At 34.9% G+C, this 25,397-nt stretch overlaps 1 protein-coding gene across 1 annotated transcript; it reads left to right on the forward strand.

The window, feature by feature from the left end:
- Positions 1-24,278, forward strand: LOC6645106 (lysosome membrane protein 2). The gene is made up of 8 exons (XM_023177189.2): positions 1-335; positions 9,576-9,882; positions 17,647-17,738; positions 17,802-17,959; positions 22,118-22,259; positions 22,345-23,058; positions 23,132-23,257; positions 23,344-24,278. The coding sequence occupies exons 2-8, from the start codon at positions 9,585-9,587 to the stop codon at positions 23,719-23,721; spliced, it is 1,908 nt and encodes a 635-aa protein (XP_023032957.1). The 5' UTR covers positions 1-335; positions 9,576-9,584; the 3' UTR covers positions 23,722-24,278.
- Positions 24,279-25,397: the final 1,119 nt, after the last annotated feature.

A 25,397-nucleotide genomic window follows, 5' to 3' on the forward strand; every position in this document is an offset into this window, starting at 1 on the left:
TAAAACGACACATGTTCCGCTCTGAGCGACGCGATCGCCTACTTTGAATCGGTTATTTTTGGGCCTAAACATTTTTTTTTACCCTCTGAGGCCTCTCAAAATAATAAATGATGAAAAGAAATCCATAATATGCGATTTGAGTTCGAGTGAAGCTGAAAAGTGTGCAAGGATTTCAAATACACAATCGTCCAACAATCATTCAATGAAAGTGAAAACGAAAAGAAAAATCTAAAAACAAAAAACAAAAACCTCTGAAAATAATTTGGAAATCAACTTCTCCCCACCCCAGTCTCCCCTTTGGATTAGCTGCAGAATTTAAAGAATTTGGTTTAAATGTAAGTTATGGTTAGATGTCAAAATGGGTGTACAAGTAATTTACTATTGGGAAGGGGGCGTATACGTAATATATGTCTTGTATCTCTGTGTGTGTGTGTGTGTGTGTGTGTGTGTGTGTGTCAGTGTGTGAATTAAATTAATAAATCTTAAGTGCAAATTTATCGAACTTCAATTTAAGCCAAGAAATATTCTCATATATTAATTAAAACACAGAGATTTATTAATTGTGTGGGAAATTAGAAAAAAATGTCGTTTGAAATTTCATTTAAATTAATTCATTAAATTTTCATTTAAACAAAATCTAAAACAAATTTACATTTCTCTATTTATATATTTGTGACTTTCAATTTTATAAATCAATTATGAACCAACTTTGATTCCATATCCATATATCTCAAAACTTTTCTGCGCCCATTCAGAAGTCGATCGTTGATCACAAATGACAATAAGCAACTTGTAATTGTTACAATTTCGGTTTCGATATCGGGAAATGGTTCTAAACAGCCAATTGAATGACTGTTCCGAGTTCTGGTTAACCGTTATCTTGATTAGTCTCTAACCGTTAATTTTGCAAAATAAAATTGCATACAAAATTAAATCTACGCTAATCACTGCAATTAGATTGTTTAACTAATACATCCGCTTTCACCACCATCGCATAAAATAATATGCCTAGAATAACATATTAAAATCGGCTTACTAAATAGATACATATGTATGTATATCTCTAGATCTATAAAAATCTTAAGGTAAGGTTAGAACCAACTTCTTGAGAATTAAGTTTATTTAAGCATTTTAGAGTGTCTTTTTACCTAAGGGACCTAAATTTGGTAGTAATTGATGCAACAAAACCTTAGTTTATTTCTCTGACATGACAACAAAAATGAATCCGGAAATTAATAAGTGCTACATTTAAATCGCTGCAACATTATTAATTTTTTGATTTGACAATAATAAATTTTTATAGTCTCCAAATTAGATTTACATATGTACCTACCCAGGTTGCCTGACTCCTCCCAGAAATCATAGTTCAATGTGCATTTAATTAGATTATGAATTTCAACAAAGCTGTCGAAAACAAAACTCAATTAATCGTCATTTTGTTTTTTTGCTTTTAAATGAGAAATCAATTAAGCTGCTTATAAAATGATCAAATCAAATAAATAAACAAAATAAAATCGGCTTATCAGAGGCAAGAGCATGGCCCATTTACTAGTAATGCTCAATTGAAACTTAAACTAAAATGTTTATTTATACATGTGTGTATGTGTGAGTGTTTGTGTGTGTGTATTATACATTTTATTTGAAACTTTAGTTTTATTGTTGTTGTTTTTGCAGACTGCAATTATAGTAAACATTTTGCCAGTTATGCAAAATGACAGCCAATGTTGTTATGTGTTTCCATTTCTCAGTTTTGTCTCTTGGTCATATGCATATCTATATCTACATATATATATATATATATAAATGTATATGTTTTTGATCTGTCTCTTGGGATTTCGTAAATATGCAACCGCAAACACGTACCCATTATAATTATTACCATACTGTTGATGATGATGATGACTCTTTTGGAGCTGAGTTTTCCCCCCGCTTAACTCACCTCTTGATTTAATTTAACCTACTTTGCATTTTTCCCCCCTAAAAGGTCAGGTCAATGTTAAGGTGAAAGATAGATAGATCACAGACAGAGTACTGTGAGTGTGAGTATGGATAGTTTGAGTGTTATGGATACTTGACTTTAATAGTTTTGTTTTCTTTTATGAATGTTTTTAATTTTTGTTTTAACACTAAATGTAGATCTTTGGAGTTTGCCTGTTAAAATTTTCAACTAATTTTAAACAAATTCCATGTGAAATTTTTGTTTTTGGGCTTAGTATAGACTAGCTAGGCAAATACTCTTAAGAAAAGGTCAAAAGAGTTTTTCAAAAGGGACATTTATGTCAAGCTATGATGATAGAATAAACAAACTAATAAGCTCTTTTGGCTAGGGTATATAATGTCAATGTCATGTATACATATATCAACAAGAAGTATCGATTCGAAAATCAACAATAATAAATAAATAGGGTGTGTGTGTGTGTGTGTGTGTGTGTGTGCCCTGTGTGAGATAATTTGAAGGTTGACAGATGCGAGACAATTGATATGAATACGAGAATTGTAGTTCAATGGTTAACTGTGAAAAGTTTTTTAATTTTTAAACAAAACTTACGCCACCTTTTGCCTAACATAATTTACCCCCCTAACCGCCATCACATCCAACATCATCCATCCCCATATTGGCAATCAGTTTCACTTTCAACTTGGCACCACAGACAAGCAATTTATGCAAGAGAAATCCACAGGTTGTCTGCCATCATATGCATAGATGTTTTAAGCCACTTAACTTAAAGGTCTATCCCAAACATCCAACCACCATTTAACCATTTAGCCATCCCATCATCCAGCTATCCGCCCACCAACCAGAAGTTATCTTAATTAACCGCAAAAGAAACATACACAGAGACTCTTTAAGTGCAATGGACGTCACACCAAAAGGTAACAAAGTGATCGCTTTGTTGTTGTCTTTTCTTTTTAACCGTTAAATTGAAATATTGACATACGGTTTTTTTTATCTTTTTTACCTTCTCGGTTTTTTCGCGTTGTTGTCTTTTTTTTTTTTTGGTATCTAGTGATTCACAGCGTAGTTTTTGCCTTAGGCTGCTTAACTGCTAATAACCCAAACATACACACACATCACACTGAAAGATACATGTATGTGTGTGTGTATCTTATAAATATTTTGTTGCCATTTTTTACATAATAAGCTGGGCATGCTTTTTAATAAGAAATTGATTTGCTTTATTGATAAGCGCGAATATTATGTTCACCTTTAATGTGCGAGAAATCCATCAATTGCGGCCGCCGCCACATGCCGAAGCCAAAGTCGAAGCCGCCGCAGGGTTGACAAGACAACCAGACAATAGATATATATGTGACTTAGGTCAGGATTGAAGTTGCCAGCCTGCCACGCTTGGTTGACTTTGAGCGACCTTGTTGCTTTTCATTTCTCTGACATGTTTCAAGAGCCTCCTCCTCTCTTAAGTCAAGTCATAAACAAAATAAAGCACATACAAACATGCATACGTAAATGTGGCCAAGACAGAGAGAAAAAAAAAACTAAAAAACTGCCAATGGAAGGATTTATGTCTGGAATTTACTTTTATGATTCAAAATTCTCTAGCGTAATTAGAGCATTTAGCGAGACTCGCGAAAAATGGCTCATAAGCTAAATAAAGCAAAAGAAGAAAACCAAAACAAAAAACAGCAAAAAGGCAAAAAAAAATAAATATAAAGTATGGTTAATACACATATAAATTACAACATTCGAAGCAAAAAAAAAAAAATGTGATTACTGTTGCTGTTGTTGTGGCTCTTTTATATTGTTTCGCTTGTGTCGGCTGACTATTGGAAAAATGTTTGCCAATAATTTTGATGGAGTGGCCACGCTTCAGCGATTGGCCACGGCAGTAAGTGAGACTCTGAGACGACTACGACGACGACGATCATGACGATGACGACGACCAATAAGACATACAGTGTATTGAAAATAATGGGGAGGGGTAACAAGGGTGAGGGTGAGGGATAACTAAACGCGTGGCAAAACGCCAAACTCAAACTAATCTCCAGAGAACGAGCCATCGCCAAATGCTATTACAAACAGAAGAAGCCAACTACTTGTCAGGCCTCTCGTTAACAAAATATTTAATGTAGTTTTATATTCTTAAAATAATTATAAATAAGTATTCACTAATTGTTCATTAAAATCATTAGAGAAGCTAATTACAGTTGTAAGAACTTTTTGATGGTATCCTACATATTCTTATTTATGCCCAGATAGCGGTTGTGCAAATTTCCTGAGTCGTTTGCAATTGCTATTCTTATTTCTATAATTTCTATTGTATTTATCTAGTATATACATATATTTTGTGTGGGGTTTTCCTTTAATTAATATATTGTGATGAAATAGATGGATGGAAAATGTTAGAAAAACATACAATTGCCATTTCCAATGACATGACTTTTGTCTTTATATATATATATATATGTGTAAATATATGTGGGTAACAATGGGGGTGGCTGGCAGGGGTGGTGGCGGGGAATGCCTGCCTTCAAATTGTTTTCAAGTTCGTTGCCTAAGTCTTTCGTTTGCTTGCTGTTCAATTGCATAATTTTGTTTTTGTTTTTTTTTTCCAATTTCTAAATGAAACAAGAGAAAGAAACAAGAGAAAAGAAAAAGATAAGCAACAACAAATAATTATAACATGCATAGATATTATGAAGTTGAATGTTAAATTACTTAATGCCATTTAAATTGTTTACATTGTTGTTGTTGTTGTTGTACATACTATTTATAGAATGATTTGTTGCGCTCTATGCGTTTCAGCCTTTGCCTTAATTGAGCTTAACAAAACGATTTACATTGCCGAGATCCACCTACCCACCACCGCCGCCACCCCGCTCCTTGTGGTCTCCTTTGGTTTGCTTAAAGAAAGAAAGAAAGACAGAAAGAAAGTAAATGTTAGGCCAAGCCAAGCGTAAATATATGTATGTTTGTATAGGCATATGGCGGAAAATCTCATTTATTCACATATGGCATTTCAAGTCCAAGTTTTTGGCCGTTATGTTGAGAAGGCAGATACCTGAGATACTAATGAATACCTAGGCAATGTGTAAAGCTGCAATTAGAGTTAAATGAGGGAACTCACTTACTACTGACCCAACGCAAAACTTCCGGAACACTTACAATTAGTTAGGGCTATTGGCTCAATGTCAACAGTACAAAAGATGAACGAACTTTTCGTTGAACAATTTCCCCTCCCTCCCCCCGCCTCGATCAGCAAAAGAAAAGAAATACCGAAATAATGCGAATAAAATCCATACGCAAGCAGTTGTAATAATTGCATACAATTTGCCAATCAACGCGTTCCCAACAATGCCAATTATGAAATGCCCAAGCCCAAGCCCATGCCCATGCCCATAGCCATGCCCATACCGTTGTTTTTTTTTTCTTCTTTTTTCATTTTTCGGGATCACTCTTCCTTTTTGGCATTGGCTTATGAAGCCATTCAAGTTCCAAGTGCTCTGTAATCAGGCAAAAAGGAAGCGCCTGCTGCTGACGAGGCAAAAAATTGATATTTTATGTATATACCCCAAAAAGTATATATATTATATACATACATATATGTATTTATATATAAAAATAAATTGTAAATATATGTATATACATATATATAAATTGTAAGATGATGATCGACCGACAAAAAAATTAAGTAAAAATTTATTAAAAATGCATAAAACAAGGCGACGCTATGCGACGTGTGAGCCAGGCCCGAAAACCGAAGCCGTTGACTCCAAACTGGATTTCGGGGATAACAGCTGGAGTCTGTGCATTATAAATGGCAAGAGAAAGAAAAGTGGCGCGTGACCTTCGCACTACTGAAAAAAAACCAACAAAAAATGCACAGCAACAGCAATAACGACAACTTCAACTCAAGTGAAGCTGTGTGAAATTGCAGCAGGTAGGCAGCAGCCAAAACAAACAACAAGTGCAAAGAAAACAACAATGCAACAAGAGCTTAACTCGAGACTCCGACTCCGACTCCGATTCCGATTCGAGCGGCTACTGTTTGTCCACATTTGTTTCGTTTGTTTGTACGTATGTCTGTATGTACGAGGAAATAATGACAATAAGACAGATAAAAGTGCTGACGAGTTGGAGATTGCATTTACAAACGAAATAGACAAATAATTTACTATTAAATATTTAGAAACAAAACCAACTAACAGATACTTACAACTGATTAGCAATCAATTAAGGGTAATCAAAGATATGAAAATTCTTAGCTTAACCTGATAATGCAGAGGGCGACTAAATCCATTCGTTTCACTTGCCCCGACTGCCCCCTACTGTAAATCTCGAGCTATAAATAGAAAATATAATTATAATTGTTATCAAGAGAAAAGGTTAACACAAAACAAAAATAAAAAAATATGTTAACCTACAGATCACTGACTGACACAAGCTATTTTCATATTTTCAGTTGACATCTGATAAATGAAATATGTATGTATATAAATTTTAGACATTTTGCGAATTGCAAACTCAAACAATTGAAAGACCAGTTTATGTAGTAGGGAAATTCCCTGAAAATATGAGGGGTCGGGGATCCTAGTAAGGTAAATATATGACTACATCCATTTGTTATAGCATCTTGTGGCAGCAGCAGCCTCATGCATTGACTCATGCATTGAAATGTACACAAGATGCAATAGCGCAGTAGCCGAAAGCAAAAACAATAACAACAACTGCTCAGCAGGTGCAACCAGGCGACCAGACACAAGGAGATTTCGGCAAATGCCAATGAACGCTGCTGGCTTAGTGGCGGCTTAGTGGCTCAATGGCTCATTGGCCTGCTGGCCAAGCAACCTACTTCTGAGCACACGATTGTTGACTGCAATCGAAAGTGTTACCAATGCAATGAACGAGTGAAGCTGGCTCGGAGTCGGATTCGGATTCGGATTTCGATTCCAGCCTGTGGTCAGCTGTTAACGATTTAGAAAGCCCAAACATTAGACGGGAGCGGCAGCTGGAGCTGAAGCTGAGACTAAAACTAAAGCTATAGCTGGAGCGTGAGATTGCAACACCCGAAATCGGGTTGCCATATGTGTGCTCTGGACTTTGACTGGTTTATAATACTTATGTAGTATTTAGGTCAATCAATTTTTTCTTTTTTTTCTGTTTTTGGCATTTTGAAATTTTCTGTGTGCAATTTCTTTCTCTTTACGCAAATGCTATTTGGTGCTATGTTTTAATGATTTCTAGCTTGAATTTTTGCACTAACTAAGATTGTGTCTCCATTTGCCATTTTTGCTATCTCTTTCTCTCTCCCTCTCTTGCTCTCTTTCATTTCGTGTGAGTGTGTGTGTTTTTTTTATTACATAATATGCCAAAGAAGCAAGCGAAATGAGCGAGAAGGCAACTGTCAGTCGACCAGGTGACCAAGCTGAAGCCAATAAGCAGAAAATTTTCGAAAAAAAACGTGTTTTACTTTTTTTTTTTCCTTTAGTTTTTGGCCTGAAGTTTTCTTCAGCGTCTTTTAGTTAAATGCCCGAAGACTTCTTAATGGATTGGCTTTTCTGCATGATGAGGCGTAAATTGGGGTAAAAGTGTGAGGTTGAAGTGGAGGTTAATTGGAGTAGAGCGAAAGTAAAAGAAAATTGCCGGTCAATTAAGTGGAACTTCTGTGAAAATGAAAGCACTATTTATATCCTCTAAGTGTAGACGACAAACTTAAAAGCTAGATGTATATTAATGTAGTCTTGATCAGCCATATGAATTTGTAGTCTTCATTCATAAGTCATGGTTAGAAAATATTGAATGGAATTTTGTCTACCAGATGGGACATTCATTTCTTTTTGCCTTTAAGAGAAAAGTGTGCCCAACAAAAATTCTCCATCCAATTGAAAATAATTGCATTGATCTAAATGAGAAATAAAAGACAATAAAAGTTAATGCATTAGAAAGAGGAATTATATGTAATTTAACATAATAATTATGCAAAGTTTAAATCAAGGCCTACTCAATCAATTAACTGTGTAATTATGACAGCTGATTTTTGAAACAAAATAACTATGTGGTGAATATTTTAATTCACATCTTTATTTAATTCCCACCTGTTTCGCATCCTTTCCCTTTACTTATTCGGATATCCTTGAATTCCTTCTGGTTTTTTGCTTTTTGGCTCCTTTTGACTGTTTTCCTCATTGTGCAAATGTTGGCAAATTAAGTGGCGGCCTTAATTATTTTATGCTCATTAAACGTAGCTAAAATGGCAAAATATTTGCTCGGCTTTGTTTAACTCATCATCATCGTCATCATTGCTAACTGAACTTGGCCCAAAGCAGTTGACGACAATGTGTCGGCTGACTGTCGGCCAATTAAAATAAAAAGCGCAAAAACTAAATGTCATTAATTGTGTTTAAATAATTTTTGTCTTTTTTTTTTTTTTGCCCAACTCTTGAGCATAAGATTTAAGTTTATTTTCATTTTCGGAGTTTCTTTATTTTGTTGTTTTTCATAATTTATAAATCGCTCAATTGTGAAGCACAACAGCAAGAAATGTCACATGTCCAATACCCTTTCGATCGGCTCGATATATACGAATTATTTCAATTATTTATGTAACTCTTGAGGCACATATGGGTTATAGAATCACTCTAGTTTGGTATGCTGGAGTGACTTTGTCCTTTCCTTGGTTTCATCTTTAACGAATAAAGACATATACCTTTCCGGAAAGGTTAGTGTAAAAGGTAAAAAAAAAAGGTAAAATGTTAAATATTTCAGTTATGTCAGCTCGGCTGGAGAGTCAATTAAAACAAATTTTGCCCTCCAGTTGAGAAGAGGTTCATTTTTGTTGTGTCCCCCTGTCTCCGTGTCCCCAATCTGTGTTGTATGCTGTATGTCTGGCCGTTGCCCTGCCGCAACAACAGTAACCGAAACTCAGATGAATGAAAGTCCAAGCATTATTAAAGTGGCAAGTTCGTTGCTTAAGTCATTTGTTTGTGTGTGTGTTTTTTTTTTATTTTATTATTTTTATTAGTCAGAAAAATCTTCACGTTGCATTTACAATTAGAAATCGAGCCGAGTTAATACCGTTTGGTAGAAAAAAAACAAAAACACTAATCAATTTGCATACATATGTGGCGGTTATTGCAATTTAGTTGTTGTTGTTATTGTTATTGTTTTATTTTCACATCACGGTATGTCCAGGTGATAAATGTATTTAGTTAATTGCATTAATCAAGCTAGAGCCGCCACACATAGCTGTGGCTAATATAAACATTAATTCATTTAAGACACGAATCGGTAAACTTAGCACAGAACAATCGGACATTCAACCGGACATATATACCATCTATTTCTACTTCTCATTCTTTCTATCTCGCCTAGTCGCCAGTCTTTCTATCCCTCTCGCTATGCAATAAAATGTATGCCAAGGTTTTTTATGTGAATTCTAATAAGCTTTCCTTTTTGACCCCAGGAAGTCAGTGTTCAACTAATTAAATTTTAATTACCTGCCATTAATACATGATAGAGTCGTAAATAGAATAAGCCATAAACTTATGTAAACCCCCGCACCATATTGCCCCTCAATCCATCTAATCTTACTCATGAATTTTACTCACTTATTTTCTAGATTTGAATTATGGGCTTAGAAAAGCATTATTTGAGATATGGACGCACTGCTAGAGATCACATACTTGACTGGGCCAGCTGTGGGCGTGGTCGTCGACATCACCAACAGCAGCAGCAGCAGCAGCATCACCACCAACAACAACAACAACTGCAACAGCAGCCGCAGTCGCAGTCGCTGCCACATCAGCAGCATCAATCACAGGGTTCACAGGGATCAACTGCCACAGGGCGACGTTCACGCCCTCATGTAACACACAGAGGAACGCCGTTGTCCATGTTAATATCGCATGGCGTTAAGATTAGCAATAGTAAGTAATACTACAAACAAACATATAACCAACAACAACAACAACAACACCAAAAAAGACAAACTGCAAGTCATCTTATTGAACTTTAAAAAGGCAACAACAAAAAGACTACAAATCTTCAATTACAATCAGATTTATAGTCAATTTTTTGTTGTTGTTTTTCAATAGATAATTCATAGTTTCATTTATATGAACGTGTCGTCATGTAACGGTTAATTGGCATTTTAAAAGTATTTCTCACATACCAAAAAAAAAAAAACCAAATAAATAATAATACAAAACAAAAAATTGCCTAAATAAAGGTTTATTTGTTAATCAAATTAATGGTAAAAAATATTTATTAAATGCTCAATTAGCTAACTAAAAGTCAATATCAACAGCCAAATTGGTTTCGGTTACTTTTTTTTAAACTTTTTGTTAAGTTTTACTTGTTTAGTTTAAAGCAAAAAAAAAAAAACAAAAAACCCAAAAACGAGTTGCAACCTGGCGGGCAAAAAAGAAAAAAAAAATCAAAATAGATAAAAATCGTCAGCAGTTGCAACTGCAACAGTGGCAAACGAAAATACCGCAAAAATATAAAATAAACAACAACAACAAAAAGATTAACAAAACTGGTCATCCAAGAACTGCAATGAAAAAAAGAAACAGCAACAGCAAAATTTAAAACAAGTCTTTGGCCAAAAAAATAAAAACCAACAACAAAAAATCAGAAAAATAAATAAACAAAAATACACACACACAGAAAATTTACAGAGGCAGCAGACTTGAAAACTAAAAGTAAAAACAACTAGCTAACTAAGTAAACCAACTAAGCTTGGATGTAAATCAAGGAAACACACGCATACACAAATACACACACACACACATAGAGTCATGCATCTCCATGGAGAGATAGGCAAGAGACCTCTTGCCTAGTTAGTAGCGTTCTATGCAATGGCCGACATTGCGTATACGCCAAGTGAGACCGAATCAGCCAAGTGTGCAAATAGCATGAAGTCGCCTCTTACCAGGGCCAAGAACATTGACTAGCTCCCGCTGCGAGTGCGGCTGTGGCTCTGTCTCTGTCTCTGTGTCTATCTCTGGCTCTCTGAACTTGGCTTAGACATCGATCTGGCAATATATTTTCGGTTGTGTGTGGTTTTGATTTCGATATTCAATGATTGCCTTTATTCTGCTACTACTATGGGCTCGTTCTCTTTCTCTCTCTATCTCTCTCTCCCTCTCTCTCTCTATCTATCTATCTATCTTTCTAGTTTCGTGTGTCGAGAATTATTTTTTAAGCGTTTTGCACTTGACTGCCAGTTAGCCAAGTTGTCGACTTGCTTTATGGCCATGCTGCCTTGTTATTGGCTTTGGATCGATGCTGTAGACGATGCTGTGATGAGGCTGATGGACTTCTATCGGATGCTGTATGTATAAGTACCACAAGTGTTGGATTAAGGCGTGTGGCGTCGGCAGCAGGTTAATTATTGGCCTGACTTGGCTTTAAGTATTTTTACTGTTTTGTTTTTGGCTTACGTGAGCTTGACTTGTTGGCTTAAGTGTCATCCGATAAGAATTGTCATGATTGTTTTAACTATGTTTGTAGTTTATGTTTATGCGATTTAATGCAAGCTTGTTTTTTTTTTTTTTTGTTTTTTTTTTGTATTTTGAATTTAATTGCCTTGGATTATGAGGATGATGACTATGATCATCACACGGAAGGCACTCGATAATAGCTGATTGAGCTTGATTGCTAACTATTGCGCATTGAGAAGTAAATTGAGAGAAACACTTTAAAGCATCCAAGTGGCATAACATACCGAGAAGAGCCCTGTAATTGCCCACTAAATGAAATGTATCTACTCGTTTTCATTTTTTATAGTTCAAAACTACAAATTGATTATCTTTGGTTTTATAACTAGAAAATCTCAAAATTATATGGGTACCCTACCCCATGATGTTTAAATTCTTTTAATTTCCGCCTTCAAAACAAAATAAAAAAACTTACAAATTATCCCAACCAAAAGGTATGTGCTAGCCCCAATAGCCTATAAAGAGAAGTTGTTTATATACAAATTTGTTATTTCCTTCAACTTCCTTCTATAAGTGGAAGAGAACCTTACACAAAGGCAAGCAAAAGCCATTCGATTCAATAGTTAAATGTCTAATCGTAGTGATTGTTGACAGAATAACCTTTTGCCATGTGACAAAAAAAAATGTATATACTTATACACATTTTTGGGCATAGCATGGCAAAGTTTAACATTAAGTATGTATAGAAAAAGTCTTTAATACCAACTAGATATCTGGTTATATAAGCTAAAACTTCGCACATGCATACGAAATGCTGTTGCCAAAGATTCAAAGTGTCCATAGTTGGTGATGGTGGAACTTCTTCTTGAGTTGCAGCTACCGCGCCTGTTTCTATTTGAGTTGCACACAGACACACAAACCACCCAAACCTTCCTCACTCCCCCTACAAACGCCTCTCTCTAGGCAAAGAATCAAACAAGGCAAGGCTGTTGCTGCCTGTCTATCCATCTGTCTTTCTGTCTGTCTGTCTGTCTCCCTGCATGTGTTAATTTGTGCTCACTCTCTTGATCTTTTAGCCATGTCCACTCCACTCACTTGACTGTCGGCTATTACCTATCGTTTTGGACTCTTGAATACACTCAGAGACACTCATTCACTGGCTACTCATTCACTCATTCAGTAGGTAGATAGGTTGGTTGCTTAGTTGTTGGTAGGTTGCCTGGGTTGGTTGCAGCTTCAATTTTTCGTTATTCGGTTTTTTATTTTCAGTTTTTGGTTTGCTTTTTCACTTCTCTGTCTTTTGGTATCTTGTATATTGATTTGGCAACATTTTCATATTTACTTTATATGTATGTATATACCTATTTGTGTCTCTGTATGTGTGTGTGTGAGTTAGTACGAGTATTTGGTAGTTAATAGTTGTAGCTGTAATTGTAGTTGCTGCATTGGTCAAGCATTGGCTAAGTATTCGCTTAGATTTTTCAATTGCGAATTTTACTTTGGCTTACTAGTTGTTGTAGTTGTTGTTGCTGTTGGTGCTGCTACTGCTGCCTTTTTTTATGTTTTTGGTTATTTGTTTGTTAGCATGTTAGAAAACAACAACAATAATAACAACGGCAGCAAAAAGCAAAACATTGCATTAGAATTGCCAAAGCACTGACTCAGTTAGTTAGCAGTTAGCAGATGTGATTTAAAGGCGGCCTAAATAGGTCAACCGCGAATTTCACTTGACCAAAAAATTAGATATCAATCTTTTAGTTGCTAGTATTAAATACAGTATTGCAATTTCAGTTATCATGACCCAAAATGAAATATAAATTAGTCTATTTAAGTTTATGAGCTCTTGAATCATCATCATTCATGAAACCCCGGAAAGAGAAAGAGAAAAAGAAAGAGATATAACTAAAGTGGTTTCATTTATAATTATCATATATGATTCTACTTATTTGTATCTAATTGATAATTTCCATTAACATTTTTCCATCCTTTTAACTACTATTAAAAGGTTTCCTGCAATCTTTATTACCTTTCCTTTTGTTTCCTCTATACAGAAAGCATTCTCATATAATTGAATCTGTTATTAACCAGTTTCAAAAACAAAATTCTCATTGTTATGTCTCTTTGTAACAATTTCAATGGGTTTTTTTTTCCATCTCTCCATCTCTCTCTCTCCCTCTATCTTTCGGTTTCTCCCCAACGAAATGCATCGCATGCGCCAGGATTTCCGTTACAAGTTATTCCATTCATTTTATCTTCACGTGTTGAACTTGTAAAACTTTCCAGTCCTAACCTTCGGCAGCCGCTTCAGAAACAAAATGGAATAAAAAATCAAAAGAAGAAAACAAAAAAGAAAAACACAGAGGAGAAGAGAAAAAACCGTCTGTGGTCTTTATCCAGACCCAAAATCAGTTGTAAATGCTTTAATTAAGGGCCGAAATGCGATAAGTTAAATGCAAAATTGCCAAGAAGGCACGTCCAAGTAGCCGAAAAAAAAAAGTAACCAGAAACGAGTTTTCCTTTTCGTGTGGACATGCCTTTTGCTGTACGTAAACTAATTGGGGAGAATCCCCAAGATATCAGCCCAAAAAAGGGTTTTTTGAGCCTAGATAAGAGTGGAGTGAGAGGAGGCGGCCTGATGGCTAGCCATACGAGGAAGTGATTCCTATCATGAAAGAATTGCAATAATTTGCTTAAAAACCCACACACACACACACACTCTACAGACTACAACAAAAGTGTTTACACAATGCAATGGAGACATAGGTGCAGTGCCTCTAGCATATGGGAAGTTGTTGTTGTTATTGTTGTTGTTGTGCTGACCAATTGACAGGCGGACCATGATCATTGTTGGTGCTGAGGCACGTTCTGAAATGAAATCTCCAAGTTAATTGTTTAGCTGTAAAGTCAGCCGAGACACAACGCTGCAACATTGCAACTGTTTAAGCCTGTGTATTGTTGGTTCTATTGTTAGGAGAGACACCCCGAAAACAATTCCGCATAGCCGGCCCCATTGAAATCGAGTGGTTGTTGTTGTTGGTATTATAAGTTAGCGGCTAAGCCAAAAGAACAGCTGCACATTGCACAGTTCAGTTTCTAAACACAACTAAGTATGATTGTGAAATGTTTTTGAGGGGACGGTTGGAACCTGTAGAAAATGTCATTTGCAATCTTTTCAAAGACATTTGTGTTGATGCGGCAAAATAACTAATTTGTAGCTTTTGGATTGACTTGTATTTTGGCTAAGCAATTTATGCGTAGTCTTCATTTCAACATTTAGAAACTAGAAGCAAATGCCATATACACACAAATATCGCATGTTCAGCTATAATTTCCAACGAAACGACTATATGACACCAGCAATGAATTGAAATTAAACAGAGGCGTCTCTACACAAAGGGGACACAACTCTACAAAAGCCTACAAATTCAATGCGACTTAATCCAAACTATCTTTAATTTCTTTATTTAAGAAAATTATTGACTAAACTATTTACTTGCTGTAGATTAACTAGAACTCTTTTATATTTGGGACGCCTCTGAAACTGTTGTAACTGAAAACTCTACAGCATGTTCGAACAGAGAGACTATGAGAAACATCAGAAATACATGTAAAAGTAACAAACTTTAAAGGCAAAGACTTCTAGATACTCTACTCATTTTCAAGTATTAAAAAATCCAAATATTTCTTCAGCAGTTTCTTTGAAATTCATTAAATTAATAATTGCCTACTTAAACACAATTTGCTAAATTGCCAAATAATGTATATAAAAGCCATTAAGACCTCTTCCTTATAGGGTATTTAGATTACAATAAGAATTGCTTACACCTTTACTCTTGCTACATGCAATAAAAACGACAGCGAAGAGATCAGCATAATTGTCAACTGAAAAACTGTCGACCGCTGACGTATCAATTGTGTGCCAAATGTCTAGTGACCATGTCGTCCATAAAGTCGGTTCAATCAGCTTGTGCCTACATAAAGAAAAAAGAAAAAGAAAAAAACTATTCATACAAATAACCGAAATACACAATTATTGATAACTTATAACGCAATGACTGAGACCCGACAACCGGCGACCCGGCAATGAATCAAAAGCTTTCTTTAATTTATGTTGAATGCTAAGAAATATTAAACCCAACTTCTCTTCTCTTGACCTTGAGAGATACCCCCTCCACCCTCTCCGCCAGGCCATGCTGCTGGCTGACTACGTCAACGTTATGTGTTTCATTTTATGACATCTTTTTTATTTTTATTTTTCTTTTTTTTTTTGCGTAACTTTCTCTGAACAACCAAGTTTTTTGAGACTCTTCAGGGTCAGTGGAACACCATGAAAAAAACCAAAAAAAAAAAAAAAAAAAAACAACACACAACAAAAAATGCCGCTTGAACTTTAACTTGCACCAAAATAAAAAAAAATAATAATAAAATAAGGGGCAGGGGGAAAAAAATTAATATTATAAAACTTACATATTTTGACAGCAATTATCGCGCCCATTTCAATATGGGTTTAATGAATTTCGAAAAGCTGATTTATGTCTCAGCGTCTTCAGCTGCTTTTTGGTCTTCGCAAATCGTTATCGCAGCGCTGACAAAGCCGTTTCGCATATATCTGTATTGGCTATACCCTAACCATAAATGGATATATACTTACATAGGTGCATACATTCACTGCAAAGAGGAAAAACAGTCGATAACTTCTTAATGTCTAGCAAATTTTAATACAGAATAACTACAGATGATCAGAAGCAATATTTTAATAATTAGCCAGAAACTCATCATATTGTTCTTTATCTTGGCCATGTGTAAAAGCCCTCTATATATGTATGTATTTATATTCTCTATAAAATGTTCTCATTTTGGTTTCAGTAACAAAATCTTTTAAAACCCTTATTACCTAAAATCATAGTATATGATACTATTTTATCTCTATCTTAATGTTACCTTTATGCTAACACAAGAAAGAATTTGAAACTAAATGCTAGCATATAAACAAACATAGACTTAAATAACATTTTAGCTCTATTTAAAGATTACTCTTACTCTTTCTTAAAAGTATACTCAAAATTTCCAATTATTTACTAGTAGAATATATATTACTTGACATCAGAGGACAATATAAGGCACTTTGGAAGAGTATAGAATCTTTGATAAAGTTGCTCGAATCGGCCCCATAGTATTTATGTTTATTATTGATTCTTTTTTTATTTTTTTTTTTGGCGATTGCTTGATTTTTTTAACTGACCCGAAAAATGCATTTCATACTTGCATATAAATAAAAATTATAATTTATATGTTGTTTAATGCTGGACCTTGCACTTTTTATTTTTGATTCGGCGAAAAACGTTTTGATCGGTTGGTTGATCGGTTGAACGGTTCGTTTTGGTTTGAGCCAATCAGTAAGTTGAATGTTTTGGGGCACCACGCAAAACTTGTTGGCCATCATCATTACCATCGCCCACTGCTGACATGTTGCTAACCACGCCCACAACAACAACAACAACTAAAACAGTAACTGCCACAAAACGTCAACATCCACAACAACTACAAAAACCAGGTGATACTAACTAAGTGCATAGGCCGATAAAAAAAAACACAAAAAACATTACACGCAAAAAAAAAGTATATAAAAATTCAATTTCAATTAGTGATAACCGAAAAAACGTAAGGAACATTAAAAAAATAAAAAAAATAAAAATATATATATATATATATATAAACAAACATTTAACAAGAGGGGGGACAAAAACAAAAACGAAGATTAAGTCGGCCAAGATCACAACTGAAATTTTTGACCATTGCAATTGAGAGAGACTGCGAGACACAAGAGACGTGTGACATCCGTGAAGTATCATGAAATCAATATAAAAAAGCCCGAAGACTGCAATTTAATGCCCTAAAATATGACGTACACTGGAGTCACACAATGAGCCGACTTTATGTTGCCCTTTACTACTCAATTCCTTTACCACTCATCAAAGACAAGTCATGGACGGGGCTTACCCTCATAATTACAGTGTACACGTGTAAAAAAAGAGCTGACGAGGTGAGGCTAGACGGAGGGGAAAAGTGTGAAAAGTGCTACGGAAACGGAAATATTGCGTCAGGGGGGGAACTTTTTTGGTTTTTTTTCTCACTTAGCACAGAATTATTTTTACAAAATATCGTAATACAAAAGGAAAATGTTATATTTAATTGTCAATTGTCGTTACACATTAATTTATGTAAATATTTCTTGTTTTCCATTTACAGATAGACTAGCTGTGATAATAATTGGTATAGTTACCTTAATCTTAGGCATAGTTTTATCATCCATACCCTGGCTAGATTATTTTATACTAAAGGTAAGTGAATTTAAATGATTCTTAAATGACTCTGGTTGATAATATGATCATTTCGATTGACAGAATTTAAGGCTGTGGAATGATACACTAAGCTATCATTATTGGCAAAGACCCGGAGTCATACGACTAACCAAGGTCTATATCTATAATGTAACAAATCCAGATGGGTTTCTCAATGGAGAGAAGCCTAAATTGCAAGAGGTCGGACCTTTTGTCTACAGGTAATCATCTGATATATTATATATAAAATATAAGTAATATGTTGGTATATATGCATACATGGAAAAGTTTAAATCGTTACGCCTTCTGGCTTTATATGTACGCACACATACACACACAGATGTGTCTATCTCTATATATGTACATACATACATATATTTAGATTCGTATTCGTATATTGTACTTACTTTACTTAGTTTTCATGGTGGCTTTAGCAAAGTGCTCTTTGGTCATGGTTTGTTGAGAATTGTGGAAGTTTAAAATAAATTTTAATAACTGTAATTACTGAATAATAAGTAGATAAATGCAATGAATATTGCTGAAATTGTAATTAATATCAACAACAAAAAAAAAAAAGAAATCTTTTTCAGTTAAACTTCTAGAATCTTAAAGAACGTTTTCATTTTAAAACATTCAATTATAATTCAAATTTCAAGCAGCTATAGTAAAGAGAGAATTTTCGTAAAAATGACTGAGAAGTCATATACATATGTATCTATATACAAATGTAAATTGGCATTAACTAAATAATTTGTTTTGTTTTTTGTAAATTTCAATTGAAGAATATATTTTTTGCTAGCCGTTTTATAAATATTTAAATCATTTGTAAAATTGAGAATTCCATGCAGTACTTTGCTAAAGAAACGAAACCAGTCACAGTGATATTTTTTTGAAAAATTACCAACACTGGTCGGTTTACTCCGATTAAGTCCAAGGCTGTACATTTCAGTTATCGATTACTATTATCGAAAGGTTTCCATCAAGGCAAGCTGTGCCAATTTAACTCAACTTAGAACCAACATGCTTCCTGAATTTTCACTTTCATTTGGAGTTCGGAAGGGAACAGACTTCAGTTCTTCCTCTCCTAGAAAAATTAATATTTTCCTTTAATATTCTTTATTCAGAGCTCTTGCCGTTTTAAAGCGACTCTCCCCAATTTAATGTGTTTAAATTGGGTTGGGCTCTTTATTTAGAAGCGTTCTATTTGGGTTTTAAACGATTTGTATTCGGCTTGCTTAAATATTAATATAGTTCAGTTGCTGTTTAATGCAAGTAGTGCCACGATAAACGATTGATCGGCAGAGAGCAGACCTTTTTCCCTACTTTTATATTCTTTAAGAATAATAAATATTTATTCTACTACAAAGCACTTTATTAATGGCAGTATTCCTTAGTCAAATTCCCCATACCAATACGTTTCTATTATCCGTCCTTTAAAGACAGTTCCTTTTCTTCGGTTCTTTTGGTAGTTTGTAACTTACTTTTTGTGCCGTTTCCTTAAATCGAACTAGAAAAAAGCAGACTTTTTTTTCTGCTATATTGTTTCCTTATTATTAACTCTTTCATTTATTTTATATTAAGCTCAATGTCCAATATCCAAATTCTGACAGCCCTTACATCGGAATGGAATACACGCACGTAAATAACTGTCATTTACGGCAATAAACCTTTTTTTTTAATTTTTACTCGATAATTTCAATTCGGATTCAGTTCATATAAAACATTTTCAAATTTAATTTTACTTAATAATTTTCAAAACCAAATGTCAGGTCTTGATTTGGGATTAATTTCTCTCCTAAAATGCATCAAAGACTACGAATATATTTTATATTTTTTTTTCATTGTTGCTTTGGCTTTTGTACACTTGTCGCTCGTTTGGCTTTGACTTATTTTATCGATCATAAAGATCTAAGAAATGGCCCCAGTCATTTAAAGTTAAAAAGTTTTCACCTCTAATTGTAATACATATCATGCATATTATTATTGGCCTTTGGATTTCACTTTACAACTATTTCAAATAAATTGCTGTTCCAAAGAACTGCAAATTCTTTTTTTTTTTGCTTGAAGTTTGGCCAATTTCAAAATTGATTTCTTTATTAGATAACCACATACAAATGCATGCAAATGTTTGTTTATCGATTAAGGAAACACAAATTGCCACAATTTTTTATAATTTTGCAAATTTTAACACTTCATCAAGTGGCCATGTGCCATGAAGCGAACTGTGCAATTTACTTGACCAATTAAACCACGAGCTCGCAAAACGGTTTCCACAATATAAATATTAACTTAATATTTTGTTATTTTTCTCTACCGAGTTAATTGAGATTACAACATCTCAGAGTGCAAATATTACAGAGTACCGCCTTATAGACAACCAGTTCCAGCCACTAACTGACTGACTGGCTGAAGGATAACCTGGCCAAGTCCGAAATCCGCAATCCGCAATTCGCGTACAAGTGATCGATCAATCATCGTCTACTGCCACAGATTATGATTAATTTAAATGCCGTCGCAATGTTGACAACAACATCTCACTTCAAGGGAAATGATGAGTTTAAAAAACAAAAGATATCAAAAAACCAAAAATGTCCGCTTTTCGACTAGGCAATACCCTATAATGACCTTATAAGATTCTTTTATATACATATTCATAAATATGAGAGTAAATATCGATTTGTTTGGGAATTGTATCCCATAGGACACTTTATAGGCTCTGAATCAGACTCTTCTATGAGTGAATGAACCTGAATATGTTTGTGAACACAAATACCTTTGTCCTTTGTCCTTTTTTTATTCATTTAGTTGTTTCTTACCTTATTTAATTCCTTTTCCTGGCGATTAGCGAAAAGGAAAGAAAAGGAATACAACACAAATCTATATTTTGGAAATTAAATGTAAATCTAATCTCTATAATATGCAGTGCCGCATGAATCCAGCGTGGGGCCTGTAGCAAACCAAAAACCTATATAAAAATTATAAATCAGGGTTATAATGCCAAATAGAACATCACTTTCCAATGTTAATGTTAAAACATGAATGAAAATCGGCCATAGATAATTTTATTTATTCAAACATAAATTTTTCGTTAATCTTCATTTTTTTAGACTGTATTTTCGTAAATTTCTAACCGATTTCAAAAAGACTATATCTCAATTTTATTGCAATTCATATTTTGCAATTTTAAAATGGCATTAAACAATTGGATATTTGAGAAAATTAATTAAAACTCGATTTTTCATAAAAACTATAAAGTATGACTATTTTTTTCGAAAATTTAAAAAATTTAGTTCTTGAGATTTTAATGCAGATCGAAAGACATTCTAACTTAGAAATAGAGACATGACTATTTTTTTAAATACTCAAAAAATTGACGAAATTTGAGGTTTATGAAAATAGGAATTATTAAACTATTTTGCTGTTTATTGTCATTTTAAAAAGATAAATGGAAATTTAACTTTATAAATTGCTTGACATATATTTAAATTGAATTTAAAAGTGTTAAAATGAGATATTACTTTCTAAAATCGGCCAAACTTTGCCAAAGTTACAGACTCGCAAAGTTAAGAGTTTTCAAGAATTTTCAGAATCTTTCAACTTTAATTTTTGTGAACATTAAATCAACATTTATTTAATACCATGAGGCCCTCGCGACTTGTAGCATCAGCTAATCTTGTTGAATAGCTAATCCGGCACCGACAACCGAGAAAAGAAAAACTGAATAAATTAGAGTTTAAACGAGCAATTTGGTGAACAACTTAACAATTGAGTGAGTGAGTAAGCGAACATGATCACTACGTCTAATGTGAGTGAATGAACTGGTTCAACAGTTGTTGAGTAGTAGTACAGGGTATGAAATGAAAAAGTTGCTGACTTACATATAATGTCAAACGGTAGCAGCGGAGAGAATTACTACTCATAAACATTCGCTGACTTAATAGTTAAGACAGGCACCGCATGAAAAACAAAACTAAAAACTCAAAATGCTTGTCATCTGTAATTTTTCTTCTTTTTTTTGTTGTTTTTATGTTTGTTTGCTTTTGTGTTTTTGTTTCGGTTTCTGTTTTTTGTTATTGTTGTCGGAGTTTTCTCTGTAAAGTCAAGAGACAAGCGACAAATGAACTTGACATTCAATTGCGTTGGCCGTTGGAATTTTTAACGACTGCCCCTGACTTTGGACCAGAGACCAGACCAGACCAGACCAGAGACCAGAGACCAGCCCAGCCCAGACTACACTCTAGGCATCATGATGATGAACAGACTTCGAGCACGTGCTGATTAAAGTTGAAACAAAACAAAACACAAAAAAAAAAAAGAGTTAACTCTACCTTTGTCAAACATATAATTAATTGATTTAATTGTTTGTTTTCCATTTACAGAGAAGATATGGAAAAGGTGAATGTGAAATTCCATGAGAATAATTACACAGTGTCATATCAGCATAAGAAGATATTACAATTTGTTCCTGAACTGAGTATTGATAAGAATACGCCCATAGTCACACCCAATATACCCTTGCTGGTAAGTGAGCAAATTGCGAATCTGCCAGGATGGAATTCATAATAATCTCCTTCTCCTTCTTGCCCTTCCCATCCATTGCGAACAGACCCTGACCAGTTTGAGTCCCAAGTTGGGTTATCTGCTATCGAAGACCATTTCGGTGGTATTGACAGCTGCGAAATTTAAACCGTTCATCAATGTGACAGCCGATCAATTGGTGTTTGGCTATGACGATGCTCTGGTCAGTTTGGCCCATCGTTTCTATCCGAAGCATATGCGCCCCATGGAACGCATGGGCCTTCTATTGGGGCGCAATGGGACATTAAGTGAAATCTCTACCATTAAGACAGGCTATCAGGGCATGGATCAATTCGGCTATATTGACTCGTTAAATGGAATGGATCATTTGCCCCATTGGAACGAGGAACCATGCACAAGTGTGGCCGGATCGGAGGGATCGTTCTTTCCGCCGCGCGATATAACCAAATCGAATAAGATCTATATCTATGACAAGGATCTGTGTCGCATTATTCCCTTGAATTATGTTGAAAGTGTGGCAAAAGATGGCATTGCAGCGGATCTGTTTCGGTTGCCCAACAATTCTTATGGCGATTCTGAGCATAATCCGGAGAACAGATGCTTCGATTCCAGTGACTATGAGGCCATACGAGGACTACAGAATATCAGTCCATGCCAATATGGGGCACCGGTCTACATATCAAATCCACACTTCTATGATGCTCATCCCGAGTTGCTCGAATCTGTGGAGGGCCTGCAGCCGGATCAAAAAAAGCATGAAACATACTTCAAAATACAACCGGTAAGCGACGAGATGGAGATGTATGGACTAGATTCAATTAGATAACACATTTCGTTTTGTGCTCACCCAACAGAAACTTGGAGTACCATTGGAGGGCAAAGTGCGGATACAGTTAAATCTTAAAGTGACACGTGCCAAGGACGTTTATCCGGTGCGTGACTTTCGTGATTTTGTATTTCCGGTTATGTGGCTAGAAGAGGTAAATGCGCAATAAGACCAAACAAAAATTACCAAAACCCAGAAAATCCCCGATTCTAATTGATGGCCATCTTTTCGCTTTTACAGGGCATATCCGAGCTAACACCTGCCATTAAGCGCTGGATTTATCTGGCCACTGTTATAGCACCGTATGCCGCTCCTATTGGATCGTATCTCATGATATTTGGCGGTGCATCTGCCATCATATTCAGCTTCATACGAGCCTATCAGAATTTCGTGTTTGCCCGCGATCCAACGCTTGAGATACTCGAAATGGGTCGTCGTTCGCTGCGTCGCGGCAGCAGTTTCATTGCCCATCAGCAGCATAAGCTATTGCTTCATCATCGCGACAGTTATTCGCTGCTGCGGCACGGACCGATGGCCACCTGCATGGGGGAGGCGGATAGTGAAGATGTTCAGCCCATTATTGGTGATGGCAATTTAGTCAGCCCGGAAATATCATAGATGAGGAGGTATTCAATAGAACTTATTCCGCGTAAGATAATCGTGTGTCTGTCTGTGTGTCATTTATGTGCGTGTGTGAATGTGTGTGTGTATGCCTGTATTAGTGTGTGGATCATTTAGTCTTACATTTAGTCTCGTTATGGCCAAATTTGTGGCATATTTTATATTCTTGCCACGGGTTTTTTTTAATTTTTTGGTTTTTTTTTTTTGGTTCATTCATTCTCATTATGTTTGTATTCATATTGATTCCATTTCTTGCAACCAACACCAAATCGGTTCTGTATGTATTGTATTGTACTGTAACGTATTTTGTAGATAAATTAATAATTCATTTAAAACAAAAACAAGCAAAAAAACAAAAAAAAACCGAAAGTGTTGATGAAAGCTACAAATAATTGCCTAGTCATTTTTACAATGTGAAAAATGCGAGCTCGTTTCTAGTTGTTAGTTTAGTTAGACATATGTATATAGATATAAATATTATTATTATTATTATTATGTGTGTAAAGAAAGACAAAAACTAAATGACAAACATTTGTGTATGTTAAATAATTGTATAAAATATTTTTTTTTATGGTTTTCTAAGAAACAAATAATAAATGATGAAATGTTTTTTTTTTAATCTTTAGGTCAAGTTTTGGTTTTTCTGAAAATGCAATACGAATTTATTGATACAAAGTGACCGACTTACAATGAACTCTTCATGCAAATTGGTTAACATTCAAATTATGCCGTAAACTATGCTACACAAATTTAAAAAACCTTCGATCATTTTTTTGAATGTTTTAATACTATAGGGATCTAGCATTTAGCTTGAATTGGCTGTAGGTATCTTTGTTAATATAAAAATATATATTCCTGATCAGTCCTGCTAAACGGGTAATAACTTTACAAGGCTTGAAAAAAATTTTTTTTTTTGTTTATACTGTTATCCGGGACTCCATTATTCTTCATAAATCTACTTTTACTGCTGCTCACATGTTCCAATTGTTGTTGTTGTTGGTGTTGCGAGTTCGTGTGAGTGAGTGTGAGTGTAGTTGGTTAGTTAATTCTGACATCTTCTAGAGCAATTCTTTGGCTGGCCTCCCAAACAATGACATAAATCAAGCTAAACTAAACAAAGAAACCGAGCAAAAGCCAGGATGAAGGCATTTCTTTCATTCCCCAAGTTATTTGATTGACGTACTCGTACTTTTGACATTTCGCACACAGTAGAAGGATTTCAATTTTTTTTCCCCGTGTGTGTTGGTCTCTCTGCACACAATCACAAACACACACACACATGATGGGCCATAAATTATAAGCAAGTTCTCAAAGGGAATGCTTGTTACGCTGCACTAACTCGCTGTGCACTGTGTGGATATAAAAAACAGGCACAAGAAATATTGTGTGTTTCAAAAGTCGAGTTTCTGAAGAAGAAGAATGCCTTGGCAGACCACAGTCACACACACACACACACACATATACACACAAACATACACTTAACAAAAGTATTTTCATTTCATTTGGCAAAAAAATGTTTATACAAAACCAATTTTACAATTCTCGATTCAATTTCTGTTGCTGACATTTCACTTAAACGAAAACCTTAAAGGCGCAATTCATTTTGGCTTTGCACCCCCTACACCCTTCCCCGTGCCCTCGACAGTGCCTGTGCCAACGCAAATCGCAAATCT

This window comes from Drosophila willistoni (genome assembly GCF_018902025.1).
Source record: "Drosophila willistoni isolate 14030-0811.24 chromosome XR unlocalized genomic scaffold, UCI_dwil_1.1 Seg105, whole genome shotgun sequence".
Classification (NCBI taxonomy): Eukaryota; Metazoa; Arthropoda; class Insecta; order Diptera; family Drosophilidae; genus Drosophila; species Drosophila willistoni.

What these genes read in the sequence shown, in the direction of transcription:
- LOC6645106 (XM_023177189.2), top strand. Translation starts at nt 9,585, where the DNA reads ATGGGCTTAGAAAAGCATTATTTGAGATATGGACGCACTGCTAGAGAT. An exon ending in TAGATTATTTTATACTAAAG is followed by an intron (nt 17,739 to 17,801) that starts GTAAGTGAATTT and finishes TTCGATTGACAG; the next exon opens with AATTTAAGGCTGTGGAATGA. An exon ending in GTCGGACCTTTTGTCTACAG is followed by an intron (nt 17,960 to 22,117) that starts GTAATCATCTGA and finishes TTCCATTTACAG; the next exon opens with AGAAGATATGGAAAAGGTGA.